Source organism: Eriocheir sinensis, chromosome 13, assembly GCF_024679095.1.
Source record: "Eriocheir sinensis breed Jianghai 21 chromosome 13, ASM2467909v1, whole genome shotgun sequence".
NCBI classification, from domain to species: domain Eukaryota; kingdom Metazoa; phylum Arthropoda; class Malacostraca; order Decapoda; family Varunidae; genus Eriocheir; species Eriocheir sinensis.
The window spans coordinates 314857-336660 of record NC_066521.1 but is presented as its reverse complement, the minus strand read 5'-3'; the positions used below and the strand labels follow the sequence as shown (position 1 = coordinate 336660).

Sequence of the window (21804 nt, the reverse complement as noted above, 5' to 3'; positions counted from 1 at the left end):
GGTGAGTGCCAATACTAACAGAGTGGTGGATGACTGGGACAGACCTGGTAGTCATGTGGTGAGTGCCAATACTAACAGAGTGGTGGATGAGTGGAACAGGCCTGGCAGTCATGTGGTGAGTGCCAATACTAACAGAGTGGTGGATGAGTGGGACTGGCCTGGTAGTCATGTGGTGAGTGCCAATACTAACAGAGTGGTGGATGAGTGGAGAAGGCCTAGCAGTCATTTGGTGAGTGCCAATACTAACAGAGTGGTGGATGAGTGGAACAGGCCTGGCCTTCATGTGGTGAGTGAGTGCCAATACTAGCAGAGTGTTGGATGAGTGGTACAGGCCTGGCAGTCATGTGGTGAGTGAGTGCCAATACTAACAAAGTGTTGGATGAGTGGTGCAGGCCTGGCAGTCGTGTGTTGAGTGAGTGCCAATACTAACAGAGTGTTGGATGAGTGGTACAGGCCTGGCAGTCATGTGGTGAGTGAGTGCCAATACTAACAAAGTGTTGGATGAGTGGTGCAGGCCTGGCAGTCGTGTGTTGAGTGAGTGCCAATACTAACAGAGTGTTGGATGAGTGGTACAGGCCTGGCAGTCGTGTGTTGAGTGCCAAAACTAACAGACTGGTGGATGAGTGGAACAAACCTGGCAGTCATGTGGTGAGTGAGTGCCAATACTAACAGTCGTGGATGAGTGGAACAGGCCTGGCAGTCATGTGGTGAGTGAGTGCCAATACTAACAGTGATGGATGAGTGGAACAGGCCTGGCCGTCATGTGGTGAGTGAGTACGAAGGCTAACAGAGTGGTGGATGAGTGGAACAGGTCTGGCAGTCATATGGTGAGTGAGTGTCAACACTGTTACTAACAGAGTGGTGGGTGAGTGGAACAGGCCTGGCAGTCATGTGGTGAGCGAGTGTCAATACTAACATAGCGGTGTGTGAGTGGAACAGGCCTAGCAATCATGTGGTGAGTGAGTGCCAATACTAACAGAGTGGTGGATGAGTGGAACAGGCCTGGCAGTCATGTGGTGAGTGAGTACCAATACTAACAGAGTGGTGGATGAGTGGAACAGGCCTGGCAATCATGTGGTGAGTGAGTGCCAATACTAACAGTGGTGGATGAGTGGAACTGGCCTGGCAGTCATGTGGTGAGTGAGTGTCAATACTAACAGAGTGGTGGATGAGTGGAACAGGCCCGGCAGTTATGTGGTGAGTGAGTGCCAATACTAACAGAGTGGTGGATGAGTGGAACAGGCCTGGCAGTCATGTGGTGAGTGAGTGCCAATACTAACAGAGTGGTGTATGAGTGGAACAGGTCTGGCAGTCATGTGCTGAGTGAATGCCAATACTAACAGAGTGGTGGATGAGGGGAACAGGCCTGGCACTCATGTGGTGAATGAGTACCAATACTAACAGAGTGGTGGATGAGTGGAACAGGCCTGGCAGTCATGTGGTGAATGAGTGCCAATACTAACAGAGTGGTGTGTGAGGGGAACAGGCCTGGCTGTCATGTGATGAATGAGTGCCAATACTAACAGAGTGGTGGATGAGGGGAACAGGCCCGGCAGTCATGTGGTGAATGAGTGTCAATACTAACAGAGTGGTGGATGAGTGGAACAGGGCTGGCAGTCATGTGGTGAGTGAGTGCCAATACTAAAAGAGTGGTGGGTGAGGGGAACAGGCCTGGCAGTCATGTGGTGTGTGTGGCTCTGGTCGAGGTGCTGGGCTAGAGCTTTACCTGTTGCTGCTGCTGCTGTTGATACTGATGGTGATTTACTCCTCCTCCTCCAGGCCGTGGAAGTTCGTGCGGCCGTACGATGCGTTTGGAGTCCACGTCTACGCCTTGAACAGGATCAGTAAGAAAAGAACCGGGTTTTTTTTGGTTGTTGTTGTTCTTTCCTTTTCCCTTTCTTCCTTCTACTGTCTGACTTCTCCCTGTTCTTCTTTTCTCCTTGTCCTCTTCCTTCCGTCCTCCTCTCTCTTCTTTCCTCCCCCATCTCTTTCTTCCTTCATTTGGCTCTACTCAAGCTCTTTTTTCCTCCCTCCTTCCCACTGACTTCTCTCTCCTCCTTCCTTCTTTTCCTGATTTCTCTCTTCTTCTTTCCTCCTTCCTTGTCTTCTCTCTGTTCTTTCTTCCTTCCTTACCTCTCCTCTTCTTCCTTTTTCTTCCTTCTTCTCACTTCTCTCTGTTCTTCTTCCCTTCTCCTCCCTTTCCTTTCCTCCCTGATTGACTCTCCTCTGCTCTGCCTCCCTCCAGTGGTGCCCTTCGCTGCCCAGGACGACTCCCGCACCTTTGACGCTATCCCCGCCTACCTGAGCTACGCCGGCATTGGCCACATGATCAGCCACTTGGTTATGCACGGATACGACACTTCAGGTGAGTATCAGGACCATATTAACTGCCTGCCTCCCCCTCCCGCTGCCCCACTGCACACGACTCTATTGTAGCCCATCCCTGTACTGTCCAAATCCTTTATGCAAGAGTTAGCCACCATCTTCATTCTTTCATCCCCTTCCCTGCTGCACACGACTCTTTACTCTAGCTCATCCCTGTACTGTCCAAAGCCCTCATGCAAGAGTTAGCCAGCATCTTCATTCATTCATCCCCTTCCCTGCTGCACACGACTCTTTACTCTAGCTCATCCCTGTACTGTCCAAATCCTTTATGCAAGAGTTAGCCACCATCTTCATTCTTTCATCCCCTTCCCTGCTGCACACGACTCTCTACTCTAGCTCATCCCTGTTCTGTCCAAAGCCCTCATGCAAGAGTTCTTTCATTCTTTCATTCTTTCAGCCCCTGCCTACGACGACATCTTCAAGAGGAGAGTATCAACACAGCTCTCCACCTGATATTGTCCTCTCTTTTGGCCACTCTTCTATACACTCTTTTATAGGATCAGGGATTGACGCGTATTGTTTGCCCTTGAGCTGCTTCCTTCACTGTAAAAAAAAAAATCAAATATGTCCTCTTGTCCTTCTTTCCTCCCTTCTCTGACTTCCCTCTCCTCTTTCTTCCTTCATTTGACTCTCCTCTGCTCTTCCTTCCTTCCTTCCCTCCTTTTCCCCTCTCCTCCTTCCCTCTGTTCTCCCTTCCTCCTCCTCTTCTTCCTTCCTTCATAAACAACTGTTTGAGTCTTTTCTTCTATTCTTTCTCTATTCCTCCATTGGTCTGTAGGTCCGTATCCCTTCAGTGGTCTGTTGTTCTATTTTTCAGTGGTCTATTCTTTATTCTCCCAGTGGTCTATTCTTCGTGTATTCCTCCACTGGTCTGTTGATCTCCATTCCTACAGTGTGTGCAGTTCAGAGGGATTTGGACAGTACAGGGATGAGCTAGAGTAGAGAGTCGTGTGCAGCAGGGAAGGGATGAAAGAATGAAGATGCATAAGGGATTTGGACAGTCAGTATTATCAGACACATCCGCCTCTCACGTCAATCATTTCCAAAGGCCAAAAGAGAGAACAACCAGATTCCAGTGAGCTTTTCTTGGTTCATGGTACAGAGGAAGGGTCAGACCACCACCAGGGTTATACAACTACCCAAGGAAATGACCCAAACTCTTATGGAAGCCTTGTTAAGTTTGTAAGCTTGGGCGCCGTGCCGAAATGTTTAAAAATATGGACCACTGCACCTACATTCTTCCTTCCTGGGCTGTACTTCCAGGCTGGCGGGATCTTGGATGTGCTGGACGACCAAACCTACTACACGGGCCAGCAGAATGGCCTTCGGGAGCAGTACATGGCGAACACCAGCTTCGACATCGCGGGTTCGGGTGGCGTCAAGGCAACCGTTAAGGTGAGTGTGTCTGTCTTGTTGATCTGAAGAGGAAGGGAGGGAGGGAGGAAGGAAGGAGAGAGGGAGGCTGCTGGAAAGGTCATGGTACAATTGCTTTCCTCTTCTCTTTCTTCTCCTCTTCTCTTCCTCCTCTCTTCTTCTCTTCTCTCTGTTTGTCAATCTTGCTGCCCTGAGGAGGAAAGGAGAGAGGAAGGCGGGAGGCTGCTGGCTGCCTTAATGGACTAGAATGTTCGTATCTCTTCACCGTACACTTGCTTCCCCTCAAGATCGTTTCCTCCCCTCCACAGATGGGCGCCCTGGCCCTGGACGAGCTGCTGGCGGACTCGGGGGCAGCCAGATTAGCATGGGAGGCCTACACCATGAGGAACGGTCAGTAGTAGTAGTAGTAGTAGTAGGGGTAGTAGTAGTAGTAGTAGGGGTAGTAGTAGTAGTGATAGTAGCAGCTGCAGTAATAGTAATAGAGGGTCTACAGTACATGGTCGGTACAGCCGAACATATCAACAGTGTAACCTACAGGGTCGGCCCCACCGCCAGATGTCAGTTTAATCGCAAGAAATTAGCCAACTTCGTACACGCCCGCTACCCGACCACTCCACCAGAAGCTGTGTCATGACTTGACCTGAGTGGATGGCTGACAATGCTCCACTCTCTCTCTCTCTCTCTCTCTCTCTCTCTCTCTCTCTCTCTCTCTCTCTCTCTCTCTCTCTCTCTCTCTCTCTCTCTCTCTCTCTCTCTCTCTCTCTCTCTCTCTCTCTCTCTCTGTCACACACACACACACACACACACACACACGCACACACACACAGGTGGTGGAGGCGAGCAGTGTCCACCAAATGAAGGAAAGGCTGGATCAATGTAGATATGGAGACGGGACTATTAGAGATTAGCTCGGGCCACCTAGACTACAAATAGCTAAATACAAATAGGTAAATACACACACACACACACACACACACACACACACACACACACACACACACACACGTGCGCGCGCACGCCTTTCTCCATTTCTCCTCCTCTGACTCCCGTAAGATTTATTCTATAGAAGTTTTATTTAATATTTTCTTTTTATTCTTTTAGTAATAATCTACAGGCAAATAAACATCACTTAAGATATTAGTTTTCTATATCTCTACAAAGTTCTCTTGGCGGGAAGACTGTCAGATTGTCACTGGGCGAGTTCCTGACCCGCCTAGGCCTCTTATTTCGCTTGTCACTCCTTACTTAATGGCTTTCGCATCTCCGCCCATAAGTGACTGCTCTCTCAAGGCACAGCCACACCAGGAAACATTATTTGTAATCCAAGAGTTTCTGCGATTTGTTTCAAAGTGTGTGTGTGTGTGTGTGTGTGTGTGTGTGTGTGTGTGTGTGTGTGTGTGTGTGTGTGAGAGAGAGAGAGAGAGAGAGAGAGAGAGAAATTTGATTTGATTAGACTTGATTTGGCTTATTGACAAATTACAGTCAAATGGGTGAGGCAGATTTCTGCTTGCACCCATAATTTACATTTTCCTACTGTGGCGTACTCTTAAGTACATATAAAACAGAACATACATGTTGTTGGCGTTAGGCAGTGCATAAACAATTCATTATTCACACACACACACACACACACACACACACACACACACACACACACGTACACTTACTATGATCTCACAAACAGCCAACTAGGACCAGCAACACACAAGAACACTGGCATACACAAACTCATTACATATGATTTCCTCTATGATAGTGGTACAGCCCCTACATAATACAAATGAGTGTACATTCTTAAACACACACACACACACACACACAAACATACTTACAATTTTAGACTCGGGGAGCGAAAGATTTGTATTTACAGAGAATTTCCCTAACCTTATTATTATTTATCATCCACACTATTTGTTCCTTGCCATCGTGTATAAAGTTGTTTCTATATTTAGAGAGGGAAGGGCAATTCAGTACAGTGTGTGAGAGTCGTCCTGTCCACATATGCCACATTTTTTAAATTCATCATTTACTGGGAGCTCAAGCTCCCAGTAATACTTATAGCCTAGCCTTAGTATAACGGTGTCACTATCACCACCTCTGCCGTATGTGACGTCTGTGTGTTGACTCATGTGCATGTAGTGCTGGAGTTGGGCTGGAGTCATACACCTCCGCCCTTCTGAGCGATCCGACCTTATCCTGCCTTGACTTTATTATTGACCTTATTTGCCGTATTGATATGGGGCACACAATGTCAATATGCTCTTTATTGCAGGCCGATTTTGCTATTTTGTCAGCCGTGTCGTTGCATTTAATGCCCACATGGGATGGCAGCCAGTACAGCTTGACCCTGCTGTCTTGACACTGTATTAAACGTTTACACGCTGTTACAAGAATGTCATACTCGGGCTTATTGCTGTATAGGGACTCCAGAGCCGATCTGCTGTCAACAAACATATGTACGTCTTTTTTGATGGAGAGAGTTTGTGTCAGACCTAGTTTTATACCCTGGAGCTCGGCGTGAGTGGACGAGATGCCGTCACTGAGCCGCGACCCATGCTCCGACTCGCTGCAGCCCGAGTCAGGCGTGTAACAGAGCACCGCACCCCACCCTGCCTGCCTCGCTCACAGACCCGTCGCAGAACACGTGCACAGTGTTAAGCTTGGGAAGGCTCTCTATAAAATTGTTAAAAATGAGGTTAAGTTGTTCAAGGGAGTACTTGGACTTTTTCATGGCTAGTGTTTTGATGCATACATCACCTCCACTTCCTTGCCAAGGTGGAATATCAACACAGTCACCACTTAACTCTGTGCACTGGGCCTGCAGCTGATACAGGTTCACATACTTTACAATATTTCTTACATAATCTATATTAGATCGCTTTCCACTTATGATATATTTTCTTATTTCCTTACCATCCCCTGCTCGGATTAGTTTTATTACATTTTTTGTATTGATTTCTTGGACCCTGTCATCTACACTCTGCAAGTTTAATTCCATTTTCATCGTCTCGACCATGGTGTTTCTTTGGCATCCTAATATGATTCTCATGCCTTCATTCTGAATTACCTCTAGTTTTCTTATTTTACCTTTACCCTCAACAGACAACACTGGAGCAGCATAATCGATTACGGATCAAACTGTGCTGATGTATATCATGCGCAGTATGGGTATTCCAATTCCTCGCCCATACCACGCCAGGCACTTGAGGGGCTGGAGGCGAGCCCTGCACATTGCCATGACGTGTCTCGTCTCGGCCTCCTTCCCCTTGCCAGAGTACCCGACATGAGTACACAAATACTTATATCTGTCAACTTGTTCTATTTTCTTCCCGTTTAAATTTAATGTAGTTATTTTTTTATGTCTGCATTGAAATTTGGTCTTATTTTCATTTATTACTAGGCCCAATGATTTCCATGACGTGGAGAGCTGCTCCAGTGCTACCTGCATATTGAGGACTGTTTTACTTTGAAGTAAGATGTCGTCAGCGTATACAATGGGTTGAACATCCCTAGGGTACTTGTCTGAAGCTATTTTGTTGATAATTACGTTAAAGAGAGTAGGGCTAAGTACTCCTCCTTGTGGAGTGCCTTGATGAAAGCTTTTTTGTTCAGAGAAACATCCTTGGTACCAGACACTTGCTTTTCTGCCCGTCTGATAGTCAGATATCCACCTAAGCAATCTCCCTGATACGCCCAGACTGGCAAGCTCATAGGAGATTATTTGACCGTGGGCTCTATCGAAGGCCCCTTGGAGGTCTATAAACACTCTGCAGTTCCCGTGTTCGTAGGACAAACGTTTTATAATGCATTCTGTTGTGCCTTTTCCTTTTACAAATCCATACAGATTGTTAGATAGATTATCACCCAAGGCATAGAATAGTCTGTTAATTATAATTCTCTCCATCATCTTAGACATGCATGAAGTCAATGAGATCGGCCTGAATTCCCCATTACTTTTAGGTATGGGAACAATGACAGCTTCCTTCCATTTTTAGGCAAACACCACTTTCAAGACTCATATTGAATAGATCAAGTAAAGGGCTATTTCTTAGTGAGACAAGACAATTTAGGATATCATAAGTTATTCCATGTGGGCCTGGAGCTGTGGAGTTTCCTTTTTTAATAGCACTGAGAAGCTCCTGTTGAGTAATCTTAGTGCATGTTGGACTAATGCTAAACTGAGCAGCGATCATTGCGTTCCTCATTGCCTCACCTCTACCAAGAGAGAGAGAGAGAGAGAGAGAGTGGAGCATTGTCAGCCATCCACTCAGGTCAGGCCATGACCAGCTCGGCACAGCTATTGGTGGAGTGGTCGGGTGGTGGATGCGTACGAAGTTGGCTAAATTGTTTAAGATTAAACTGACATCTGGCGGTGGAGCAACCCGGAGGTTGCACTGTTAGTAGTATGTCCGGCTGTACAAAATTAGGTGACAGACAGACAGAGGGAGGTCCATAAGCTTTTTTGTTTACAGTAAGGGAAGCAGCTCAATGGCTAAAATAAGTAACAAAAAGCCGGCTAATCTCTGCCCTTATAATAGCAAGTAGAGTGGCAAAGAGAATTCAAAAGAGAGGTCAGAAGAGGCCAAAAGAGAGCTCAAAAGAGTGGCTAGAAGAGTTTCCAAAAGAGATGTCGAGAGGCCAAAAAAGAGGTCAAGAAGTCAGAAAAAGTCAAGAGGGGTCAGTTTTGAATGGAGAGGCATCTTGATGCTCCCCTCTGTAACTACTAACAAGTTACTAACAGACTACTATCAAGCTACTAGCAGACTACTACTAACAAGCTACTAGCAGACTACTACTAACAAGCTACTAGCAAATTACTACTAACAAGCTACGAACAGACTACTACTAAAAAGTTACTAACAGACTACTACTAACAAGCTACTAGCAGAGTACTACTAACAAGCTACTAACAGACTACTACTAACAAGTTACTAACAGACTACTATTAACACGCTACTAATAGGCTATTAACAGACTACTAACCTACTACTACTAACAAGCCAATAACAGGCTACTAACAGACTGCTACTAACAAGCTCCTCACAGACTACTACTAACAAACTACAACTAATATGCTACTAACGAGCTACCAAGACTACTATTAATAAACTACTAACAGACCACTACTAACAAACTACGAACAGACTACTGCTAACAGGATACTAGCACACTACTACTAACAAGCTACTAATAGACTACTACTAACACACTACTAACAGGCTACTAACAAGCTACTAACACACTACTAACAGGCTACTAACAAGCTACTAACAGGCTACTGAGACTACTACTAACGCTTCTCTTCCTCCTCCCATGACAGAGCCAGACCTACCGATGGCGACACCCAGCACGGCGACTCGTAAGTAGATGGTGGTGGTGGTGACTGGTGTTGTTGTGATTGGTGGTGGTGGTGACTGTTGTTGGTGGTAACTTGTTGTTGTTGTTGGTGTTGGTGGCAGAAACGGCACAGAAGGAGCAATTTAACAGTGAAATAGTATAATGACCTTTTCAAAGTAAGATGATGATGAGGAGGAGGAGGGAGATAGGACGGACACACGGCTGGCATACCTAGATAAAGAGTCTTGTAACGTGTAAGCTCATCAACTGTGAGAGCTTTGGAGGCTCCCTGGATGACACAGTTCAGTCTGTCCATGCGTGAGGCAAGGGCAATGAGGTTTCGGAAACACACAGCTTGGTAGCGTAGTTCATAACAACGGTGATTCTGGCCAGGAAGTCTTACGGCGGACTGGCCTGGCCCACGGTGTTATGGACTCGCTCAACACGAGTATATGGCGTTGTCGATACCTGTGCAGAAGGACAAGGATCCGGATCTTCAAGTCCCTTGTGCTCCCTGCCTTACTCTATGGTTGTGAGACAGGGACACTAAACGGGGACTTGGAGAGGCGGATTGATGCCTTTGGTAATAAATGTCTACGCAGAATCATGGGATATCGCTGGAATGACTGTGTCAAACCGGCGACTACTCCATGAGACTGATTCGACATATATTACCTGCATAGTCCGTCAACGCCAACTCCAGCTAGACGGGCACGTGGCACGTTGCCCAGAAGCTGATCCTGCTCACCAGGTTGTCTCTGTAAGAGACAATCCTGAATGGAGGAGCCCAAGGGGACGCCCACAGAGTTCGTGGCTTGATCAAGTCGATAGATCCTGCCGAGAGGTACTCGGGATGGGAAGGGGGCCTGCACGGAGACCCACCTGGAGGGACCCCCGGGCTTGGCGTCGTAGGGTGGGCGAGGCAACGCGCCCCCCGGCAAGTGCCCACAGTGACTGACTGAGTGAGTGTGAGAGCTTGAGGAACCAAACCCTTACATAGAGGGAAGATTGCCTGTGTCATGTTCCCTCCGTCCTAACCTTCACCCCTGACCGCAGATGTGTCCTGGTCGTTCCGCCGCCGCCGCCGCAGCCTACAGGACCTGCCCCGCCGCACCAAACGTGTGGCGCCCGGCCCTCAGAGTCTGCCCTCCATCGAGTCTGAGGAGGAGACGCTCTACTTCCTTCACTGGTCACAGGTACACCTCACACCACGCTCCTGGCAGACCCCTCTTTCTTGTTGTTGTTGTTGTTGTTTAGCGTCCTTATTTTTCCTCATGGTGTTGGCCGGGCTGTGAGTCTCTCCCACTCTTGGCGGTGGCACTCTCTCCTTCCTGGTGCTCCTCCTCCTCATGTCTTACACACACACACACACACACACACGCACACACACACACACACACACACACACACACACACACACACACACACACACACACACACACACACACACACACACACACACACACACACACACACAGTCTCCATGCTCTCTTTGGCCTCCCAGCTGGTCTCCTCCCTTTCACAGCTCTTCTCCTCCCTGATGCTCCTCCTCCTCGTGCCTTCCTCCACACACTGTCTCCAGGTCTTCTTTGGTCTCCCAGCTGGTCTCCTCCCCCCTCCCCTCCGCATCCCTTCACAGCAAGCCTTTCTGCTGTTTGTTTTCCCCTTCCTCTGCTGTGGCACCCTTCAGAAACAGTGTTGCAGGTTGTCGTTGAAAAGTCTGCGTAAATGTTTAATAGTTTTTCAAGGCGAAGTTTTGAGGTCAACTTTTAAGTGATATTACTCCTTCAAGGGTTACCTCTCCCCCTTCTTCCTATGCTGCTGCTGCTGCTAATTTCACTACTACTTCTACTATTGCTCCTGCTACGGATAACAATGGTAATGTTTCTCTTTCCACAAATACTACTACTACTATTTTTTTTTTTTTTTTTTACAGCAAAGGAGACAGTTCAAGGGCACAAAAAAAGTAAACATTAATAAAAAAAAAAGCCCGCTACTCGCTGCTCCTGAAAAGAATCCAAAGAGGTGGCCGAAAGATAGGTCAGTTTCGGGAGGAGAGATGTCCTGATACCCTCCTCTTGAAAGAGTTCAAGTCGTAGGCAGGAGGAAATACAGATGAAGGAAGATTGTTCCAGAGTTTACCAGCGTGAGGGATGAAAGAGTGAAGATGCTGGTTAACTCTTGCATAAGGGGTTGGGACAGTATAGGGATGAGCATGAGAAAGTCGAGTGCAGCGGGGCTGCAAAAGGGGGGGAGGCATGCAGTTAGCAAGTTCAGAAGAGCAGTCAGCGTGGAAATATCGATAGAAGATAGAAAGAGAGGCAACATTGCGGCGGAATTTAAGAGGTAGAAGACTATCAGTATGAGGAGGAGATCTGATGAGACGAAGAGCCTTAGCCTCCACTCTGTCCAGAAGAGCTGTGTGAGTGGAGCCCCCCACACATGAGATGCATACTCCATACGAGGGCGGACAAGGCCCCTGTATATGGACAGCAGCTGTGCAGGGGAGAAGAACTGGCGGAGACGGTACAGAACGCCCAGCCTCGAGGAAGCTGATTTAGTAAGAGATGAGATATGAAGTTTCCAGTTGGGATTTTGAGTTAAGGATAGACCGAGGATGTTTAGTGTTGAGGAAGGTGATAGCTGGGTGTTGTCAAAGAATAGGGGATAGTTGTTTGGAAGATTGTGTCGAGTAGATAGGTGGAGAAACTGTGTTTTTGAGGCGTTGAAGGACACCAGGTTCTTCTTGCCCCAATCGGAAATAATAGTAAGGTCTGAGGCTAAGCGTTCTGCAGCCTCCAGCCTTGAGTCGTTAAGTTCCTGTAGGGTGGGTCTTCTATTAAAAGAAGTTGAGTAATGCAGAGTGGAATCATCGGCGTAGGAATGGATAGGACAGTTCGTTTTGGAAAGAAGATCATCAATGAACAATAGAAAAAGAGTGGGAGATAGGACAGAACCCTGTGGGACACCACTGTTAATAGATTTAGGGGAAGAACAGTGAACGTCTACCACGGCAGAAATAGAACGGTCAGAAAGGAAACTGGAGATAAAGGTACAGAGAGAAGGATAGAAACCGTAGGAGGGTAGTTTAGGAAGCAAAGATTTGTGCCAGACCCTATCGAAAGCTTTTGATATGTCCAGCGCAAGAGCAAAAGTTTCACCGAAACGGCTAAGAGAGGATGACCAAGAGTCAGTTAAGAAGGCTAGGAGATCACCAGTAGAACGCCTCTTGCGGAACCCATACTGGCGATCAGATAGAAGGTCAGAAGTGGAAAGGTGCTTTTGAATCTTCCGGTTAAGGATTGATTCAAAAGCTTTAGATAGACAAGAAAGTAAAGCAATAGGACGGTAGTTTGAGGGATTGGAGCGGTCACCCTTCTTAGGTACAGGCTGTATGAAGGCATACTTCCAGCAAGATGGAAAGGTAGATGTTGACAGGCAGAGGCGAAAGAGTTTGACCAGGCAGGGTGACAGCACGGAGGCACAGTTTTTAAGGACAATAGGAGGCACTCCATCAGGTCCATAAGCCTTCTGAGGATTGAGGCCAGAGAGGGCATAGAAAACATCATTTTGAAGAATCTTTATAACAGGCATAAAGGAATCAGAGGGGGGATGAGTAGAAGGAATATGCCCAGAATCGTCCTGATTGGAGTTTTTAGAAAAAGTTTGAGAGAAGAGTTAAGCCTTTGAGATAGATGAGACGGCAGTGTTGCCGTCAGGACTGAGGAGTGGAGGGAAAGATGAAGAAGTGAAGTTGGAGGAGATGTTTTTGGCTAGATGCCAGAAGTCACGGGAAGAGTTAGAGAAAGCAAGGTTTTGACATTTTCTATTAATGAAAGAATTTTTGGTTAGTCGGAGAATAGATTTGGCACGATTTCGGGCAGAAATGTAAAGATCATAATTAGCATTAGTTTGAAGGCTCTGGTACCTTTTGTGAGCTACCTCTCTATCATTGACAGCACGAGAACAAGCGTGATTAAACCAAGGCTTTTTAGCGTGAGGAGTAGAGAAAGAACGAGGGATGTATGCCTCCATTCCAGAGACAATCACCTCTGTGATGCGCTGAGCACACACAGAGGGGTCTCTATCCTGGAAGCAATAATCATTCCATGGGAAATCGGAAAAGTACATCCTCAGGTCGTCCCACCGAGCTGAAGCAAAATGCCAGAAGCATCGCCTCTTCGGTGGGTCCAGAGGGTGTACAGGAGCGATAGGACAGGATGCAGAAATAAGATTGTGATCGGAGGAGCCCAACGGAGAGGACGGTTTGACAGAATAAGCAGAAGGGTTTGAGGTAAGGAAGAGGTCTAGAATGTTGGGCCGATCTCCAAGACGGTCGGGAATACGTGTAGGGTGCTGGACCAACTGCTCTAGGTCGTTGAGGATAGCAAAGTTGTAGGCTTGTTCACCAGGATGGTCAGTGAAAGAGGATGAAAGCCAAAGCTGGTGGTGAACATTGAAATCTCCTAGGATGGCGATTTCAGCGAAGGGAGAGTGGGTCAAGATGTGCTCCACTTTAGAATTCAAATAGTCAAAGAATTTTACATAGTTGGTAGAGTTAGGTGAGAGATAAACAGCACAGATGTATTTAGTAATAGAATGACAGTGAAGCCTTAACCAGATGGCGGAAAATTCAGAAGAGTCAAGGTCGTGGGCACGAGAGCAAGTGATGTCGTTGCGCACGTAGGCGCAACATCCAGCTTTGGATTGAAATTTAGGATAGAGATAGTAGGAGGGAACAGAATAGAGATTGCTGTCAGTAGCCTCAGAAACCTGTGTTTCGGTAAGGAAGAGAAGGTGAGGTTTAGAGGAGGAGAGATGATGTTCCACAGAATGAAAATTAGAGCGAAGACCGCGAATGTTGCAGAAATTGAGAAAAAAGAGGTTCGAGGAGTTATCAAGACACCTCTCGGGTCGGCAGCCAGAAGGGGAGTCCTCCCTGGGGGAATTTGTGGTCCCCCCCCCCAGGCTGGGACTCCGAGGCTTGGTGTATGTGCGCCATTTTGAAATTTTAACTTTGGGAAAAGGTGTATATGTTGTGTGAATGTAGTGTGGTGTGGATAAAGAGAGGATCTGTCTTTAGAGAGCATGCTGAACTACTCTCCGGTGTTGGTGAGACAATAGGGAAACGGTTAGTGAGGACATGGGAAGGGTCTTTGGAGGGCTTCAGCTCCCTTCTCATCTCCTATATATACCTCACCGGGAGTGGCTTGCGCCCGTTCAGTAGGTGTCTTCCTACCTACGCCAGCCTACTGATAATAATGGTAATGATTCTACTATATACTTCTACTACTACTACTATTACTACTACTACTACTTCTACTGTTACTTCTCCTATACTACTGCTACAACTATTGGCATGTTTCTGGGAGTGAATTCATTAATCAACAGCCTCAGAGGTCAACTTTTACTGTTTTTTTACAATTGCATTTTTTTTTTATTCTTTACGCTCCGCCTGCAGCGCCAGAAGGCTTTCTTGGTGGGCCTGGTGGTCGGCCCGCCGGTTATGTGGCACAGGCAAGAGCCACGCAAATTTATCACCAAGTTTTCAAAGTAAGGCGCTAAAGAGTGACTGTTGAGGCCTGGGCACCGAGTGAAGCGAGGCGCGGAAGGCGGGGTGATGGCTGGGTGGCTGGGAACACATCACCCCAGGCTGTTAGATGGGGTGACGGCTGGGTGGCTGGGAACACATCACCCCAGGTTGTTAGATGGGGTGACGGCTAACAATTGCTGGGAACACATCACCCCAGGCTGTTAGATGGGGTGACGGCTGGGTGGCTGGGAACACATCACCCCAGGTTGTTAGATGGGGTGACGGCTAACAATGGCTGGGAACACCTCACCCCAGGCTGTAAGATGGGGTGACGGCTGGGTGGCTGGGAACACATCACCCCAGGCTGTAAGATGGAGTGACGGCTGGGTGGCTGGGAACACATCACCCCAGGCTGTAAGATGGGGTGACGGCTGGGTGGCTGGGAACACATCACCCCAGGCAGATAGATGGGGTGACGGCTAACAATGGCTGGGAACACCTCACCCCAGGCTGTTAGATGGGGTGACGGCTGGGTGGCTGGGAACACCTCACCCCAGGCTGATAGATGGGGTGACGGCTAACAATGGCTGGGAACACCTCACCCCAGGCTGTTAGATGGGGTGACGGCTGGGTGGCTGGGAACACATCACCCCAGGCTGATAGATGGGGTGACGGCTAACAATGGCTGGGAACACCTCATCCCAGGCTGTAAGATGGGGTGACAGCTAACAATGGCTGGGAACACATCACCCCAGGCTGTAAGATGGGGTGACGGCTAACAAGGGCTGGGAACACATCACCCCAGGCTGTAAGATGGGGTGACGGCTAACAATGGCTGGGAACACATCACCTCAGGCTGTTAGATGGGGTGACGGCTAACAATGGCTGGGAACACATCACCCCAGGCTGTTAGATGGGGTGACGGCTAACACTGGCTGGGAACACATCACCCCAGGCTGTTAGATGGGGTGACGGCTGGGTGGTTGGGGAACACCTCACCTGGCTGTTAGATGGGGTGACGACTGGGTGGTTAGAACACATCACCCCAGGCTGCAAGATGGGGTGACGGCTGGATGGTTAAACACATCACCCCAGGCTGTAAGATGGGGTGACGGCTAACAATGGCTGGGAACACCTCACCCCAGGCTGTTAGATGGGGTGACGGCTGAGTGGCTGGGAACACAACACACCGGGCTGTAAGAGGGGGTGACGGCTGGTGGTTAGACACATCACCCCAGGCTGTTAGATGGGGTGACGGCTAACAATGGCTGGAAACACATCACCCCAGGCTGTAAGATGGGGTGACGGCTAACAGTGGCTGGAAACACATCACCCCAGGCTGTAAGATGGGGTGACGGCTAACAGTGGCTGGGAACACATCACCCCAGGCTGTTAGATGGGGTGACGGCTAACAATGGCTGGGAACACATCACCCCAGGCTGTTAGATGGGGTGACGGCTGGGTGGTTAGAACACATCACCCCAGGCTGTAAGATGGGGTGACGGCTGGGTGGTTGGAACACATCCCCCCAGGCTGTGGGATGGTGTGCCGGATGTGTGGCTGGGTACACATCACCCCAGGCTGTTAGATGGGGTGACGGCTAGCAATGGCTGGAAGCACATCACCCCAGGCTGTAAAATGGGGTGACGGCTAACAATGGCTGGGAACACATCACCCCAGGCTGTAAAATGGGGTGACGGCTAACAATGGCTGGGAACACATCACCCCAGGCTGTTAGATGGGGTGACGGCTAACAATGGCTGGGAACACATCACCCCAGGCTGTTAGATGGGGTGACGGCTAACAATGGTTGGAACACATCACCCCAGGCTGTTAGATGGGGTGACGGCTAACAATGGTTGGAAACACATCACCCCAGGCTGTTAGATGGGGTGACGGCTAGGTGGCTGGAACACCTCACCCCAGGCTGTTAGATGGGGTGACGGCTGGGTGGCTGGGAACACATCACCCCAGGCTGTAAAATGGGGTGAAGGCTAACACGGGCTGGGAACACATCACCCCCGGCTGTTAGGTGGGGTGACGGCTAACAATGGCTGGGAACACATCACCCCAGGCTGTTAGATGGGGTGACGGCTAACAATGGCTGGGAACACATCACCCCAGGCTGTTAGATGGGGTGACGGCTAACAATGGCTGGGAACACATCACCCCAGGCTGTTAGATGGGGTGACGGCTAGGTGGCTGGGAACACCTCACCCCAGGCTGTTAGATGGGGTGACGGCTGGGTGGCTGGGAACACCTCACCCCAGGCTGTAAGGGGAAGGGAAGTAACACATACCTTGGTGGTGGTGCCCTGGTGGTGGTGGTGCCCTCGTAGTGGTGGTGGTGGTGGTGATGGTGGTGGTAGTGGTGGTGGTGGTGCCCTGGTGGTGGTGTGGTGGTAGTGGTGGTGGTGGTGGTGGTGGTGGTGGTGGTGCCCTCGTAGTGGTGGTGGTGGTGGTGATGTGTCTGAGCCAACACTGTGTTTCAGCGCTACTGTTCCGCCAGCGGGGTGATGGGCCTGCTGGAGCTGATGGAGAGTGAACTGCCGCCGGCCAGGATGAGGTGAGTGGCGCCAGTGTTGTGTTGTGTGTGTTCTGTCCAGAGGGTGCTGGGGGGTTGGTTAGCACTCTCTTGTATTTATTTCAGTCACTCATTTTCATGTATCCATAGCTTGGCGTTATCGCGTTAAGTTATCGCGATACTTTATCGCTGATAACGAGATCGGGTTATCGGCCATCCGCTACTTATTTAAATATATATATATATATATATATATCTATATATATATATATATATATATATATATATATATATATATAGATATATATATATATATATATATATATATCGGTATCTTCGACACTTTTGTAACCAAACTAGCGATAATTGCTACTTTTTTCAGCCTCTCAGAAAAGAAACGTTGTCTCCTCCCTACTGTGCGTGCGTGGCCCGGGCGCCCGGTGTTGTGTGAAAAAACTTCGGGGTATGAAATATCTTCAGTGAAGAGATTTCATACTTAGATCATCAACATTAAAACTCTAGGTTATTTTTTAATGTTAGACTCAAAAATCAATATATCAAAGAGAAAAATCATTTAACTTTGCCCCAAAAATGATTATTCACTGTCTCAAATTTGGTATTCCATATACGTTTGTGAGCATGCCATGGTATTGAAGGCACCCGGTGTTGTGTTATTTGGTGTCCCATCGTCAAAGTTGCGAAAGCTTTGTTTATTAAACACTGGTCTCTCAGAACTACGCATGTTCAGACCAGTAAGCGTAGCCTGTACAGTCTCAAAGCTTTTAACACATCAAGAGTTGCTGGAAGGCTGAATCAGACGTACAGTACCACCATCCTCACTGTTTCTAGAACGACACTCTGTAGTGTCAGTCTAGAAACAGCGGGGATGGTGGTAGTGGTACTGTATGTCTCATTCAGCCTTCCAGCAACTCTTAATTACGGTTAAAAAGCTTTGTGAGACTGTACAGGTCTACGCTTGCTGGTCTGAGCATGCGTAGTTCACGAGAGACCAGTATTTGCAAACAATTTACGGTGGGGACGCCAAATAACAACACCGGTTCAGGCGTTTCTAGTATTACCGTCCATAGGTACATGTCAACGTGTGGTTTTCAGGTTTTGTAAGTTTTCTAAAATATAGATAATGAAAATTTGAATTCATCTATGTTTTTTATTTAAACTATCAATATAGCATAGTTTTCGCCTATCGGACTTATCGTTAGTTAGTATCGGAATTGTGGATTAATATCGGGTATCGGTTATCGCCTATATTTGTGATTCCAGTTAACGAATATCGGTTATCACTGATAAGGTTTTCCATTATCAGTTATCGGTTATCGGGAATAAGGTTTTCTGTTATCGTGCCCAGCTATGCCTGTATCCCTTTCAGTCAGTCACACTCAGTTCTTTGTATCTATTTCAGTCACTCACTTTCCTGCACCCCTTTTAGTCAGTCACACTCAGTTCTTTGTGTCCATATCAGTCACTTACGTTCTTTCCTTGTCCCCCTTTTAGTCAGTCACACTCAGTTCTCTGTATTCATTTCAGTCACTCAGTTTCTTGTACCATCCCTTTTGGTACCACTTTTATATCTTTTTTTGTCACTCGGGAAACTTCATGTAACTTTCCTGTTCTTCTCGGGAAACTTCATGTAACTTCACTCTATCTTGGGAAACTTCATATGCAACTTCACTCTTTGTCTTGGGAAACTTCATGTAACTTCACTCTTTGTCTCAGGAAACTTCACGTAACTTCACCATCAATCTCATTACTGACACCAGAGCATTGGCTGTACCTTCACACAATTCTGAACAAAAGACAAAGTTTGGGTTGCCCGCCATAGCTGCACTCGGCCTCGGTGCTCATCTCCGTCACATGGGCCTCGAGCCTGAACCCATTACCCAGGGCACAGGGCAGGTGCGACATCCGGGTTACCACAATGTTCCTTCCCCAGGCACCCAGTTCTCCTCCGGTCCAAAGGGAGGGTGAACAGCTGGCCGGGACACATCCTGGAAACGGAGAAAGAAAAAAATCACCAAGGGCCAGTTGCACAACCCAAATGGGGGTTAAGAGGCTCTAACCCGTGCCAGAGACATAATATATTCCTTGCATGGTGATTTGTCTTCAAATAGAGGTTAGCATAAATTGAGGAAACCACTCAGGAAATATCTCGTGTCACTGAAAGCCTAACCATTTGAGATTGTAGAGAGCTGTACAGTTGGGTTCAGGTGGCTACGAAGACCCTGTGCTGGACGGTGGCGTTGGCTCTGATTTTGAAAAATGGAAACGAAAAATGAAAAAATAAAAGAAAATGAAAGGAAGGGAAAAATCACTAAGGGCCAGTTTCACAGCTCCACATGGGGGGGCTAAGAGGCTCTCAGACCCATGCCAAAGGCTTAAAATATTCCTTGGACTGTGTTTTGAGTTCATGTATAAATTAAGAAAACATTTTGTGTGTCTGGTGTTGCATTAAGAGCCTGGCCATTAGAGATTACATAAGATTGTACAGTTAGGTTCAGGCTGCTACGAAGACCCTGTGTTGGACGGTGGCACTGGCTCTACAACAGGGCCAGGCTGACTCCTGTCCTGTGGTCCAGAATGTTTTTTTTTTTTTTTATGCCGCCCTTTCCTTCTTTTGTTCAGCTGGAAGGTTTGGGTGTAAGGACTCCAAACTGTTATTAAGAAGGAGGGAAGGGATAAAAGGGGAAAGGAAGGATGGGAGGAAGGAGGGAAGGAAGGGAAGGAAGGGCCAGACGTGTGTATCCTGGAGGCCCTTTCAAACGAGGAACAGAAGGAGACCTGGACACTTCTTGTTGTTTAGCGTCCTTACTTTCCCTCATGGTGTTGGCCGGGCTGTGAGTATCTCCTCCTCCTCATGTCTTCCTACACACACACACACACACACACACACACACACACACACACACACACACACACACACACACAGCGTCTCCAGGTTATCTTCTGTCTCCCAGCTGGTCTCCTTCCTTCCTTCCACCTCCCCCTCTACAGCTCTTCTCCTTCCTGGTGCTCGTCTTCCTCCTCCTCATGTCTCCAGATTATCTTCTGTCTCCCAGCTGGTCTCCTTCCTTCCTTCCACCTCCCCCTCTACAGCTCTTCTCCTTCCTGGTGCTCCTCCTCCTCCTCCTCATGTCTCCAGGTTATCTTCTGTCTCCCAGCTGGTCTCCTTCCTTCCTTCCACCTCCCCATCCACAGCTCTTTTCCTACCTGGTGCTCCTCCTCCTCCTCATGTCTCCAGGTTATCTTCCGTCTCCCAGCTGGTCTCCTTCCTTCCTTCCACCTCCCCCTCCACAGCTCTTCTCTTCCCTGGTGCTCCTCCTCCTCCTCATGTCTCCAGGTTATCTTCCGTCCCCCAGCTGGTCTCCTTCCTTCCTTCCACCTCCCCCTCCACAGCTCTTCTCCTACCTGGTGCTCCTCCTCCTCCTCCTCCTCATGTCTCCAGGTTATCTTCTGTCTCCCAGCTGGTCTCCTTCCTTCCTTCCACCTCCCCCTCCATAGCTCTTCTCCTACCTGGTGCTCCTCCTCCTCCTCCTCATGTCTCCAGGTCTTCTTTGGCCTCCTCCCTTCCACCTCCCCCTCCACAGCTTTTCTCCTACCTGGTGCTCCTCCACCTCTTCATGTCTACAGGTAATCTTCCGCCTCCCAGCTGTTCTCCTTCCTTCCCTCCACCTCCCCCTCCACAGCGCTTCCCAGTCTGAAGTGCCGTGACTCTCCTTCTCTCCTCAGGGTCAACTTGGTGCTGCAGAATGAGCCACTCTTCAGCCAGGCCTTCAACTGTGCTCCTAAGAGGGAGCAGACGCCCTTCGTCCTCGGCTGAGTGGCTTTCCTACACCGCAACCACGGCACAGGAGGGTGTGGCCGCCCTCATCGCAGGCGCAGTGTTGTCACAAGAAGAGCCGTGGGAAATTGTAACTTGTGCTGGTATGATAGTTTTTTTGTGCTCTGGGTGTGGTCAAGGTCATGAAGAAGTGCCTCGACCTCACACACATACACACACGAAAACAAAACTATTGTACCTGCGCCAATTTGAGTTTCGATGTGATAGTTCTTATTTTTTTTTTTTTTTTTTTTTTTTTTTTTGTTATTAGTGTATTTTTCATGTTTTATTGTGCCCCGGGTGTGGTCAGGGTCACGAAGTACTTCGAGCGCGCGCACACACACACACACACACACACACACACACACACACACACACCCTTCCCTACACCGTCTCTCCGGCCACTCTTTGCTGTGACGGTTTGCCTCCCTGCACACTCGTCCCTTAAGCCACACTGATTTGTCCTGCTTTTGTTTGATCTGTTTTCTGATGTTCCTTTTCTTTCCTTTGTCAATACGCTATTTCTCTCTCTCTCTCTCTCTCTCTCTCTCTCTCTCTCTCTCTATATATATATATATATATATATATATATATATATATATATATATATATATATATGAAGCTTTGTTTTATTTTTGAGGTGCGGACTAGTTTTTTTCAGGCGCGCTTTAATAGTTTTGGATACAGTAGCGGAGGTGCGGAGGTCCGGTAGCGGACCAAGCGAAAAAAATTTAGGCGCGGAAGTACAGGTGCGGACTTCCTGCGTCCGAGGTGCGGAGGAGCGGTGGCGGACTACCCCAAATCCAGTAACGCGCCC

General features: G+C 48.2%; 1 protein-coding gene across 1 annotated transcript in view; it reads left to right on the top strand.

Annotated features, from left to right (window-relative positions):
* Window positions 1–21229, top strand: part of LOC126998255 (uncharacterized) — a 28897-nt gene extending 7668 nt beyond the window's left edge. The window contains exons 3-10 of the mRNA XM_050859737.1: window positions 1780–1844; window positions 2246–2365; window positions 3649–3780; window positions 4068–4149; window positions 9080–9118; window positions 10153–10292; window positions 17121–17194; window positions 20897–21229. Coding sequence (XP_050715694.1) covers window positions 3724–3780; window positions 4068–4149; window positions 9080–9118; window positions 10153–10292; window positions 17121–17194; window positions 20897–20987 — 483 coding nt within the window. The 5' untranslated portion in view covers window positions 1780–1844; window positions 2246–2365; window positions 3649–3723 and the 3' untranslated portion in view covers window positions 20988–21229. The remainder of the gene's footprint in view (window positions 1–1779; window positions 1845–2245; window positions 2366–3648; window positions 3781–4067; window positions 4150–9079; window positions 9119–10152; window positions 10293–17120; window positions 17195–20896) is intronic.
* Window positions 21230–21804: the final 575 nt, after the last annotated feature.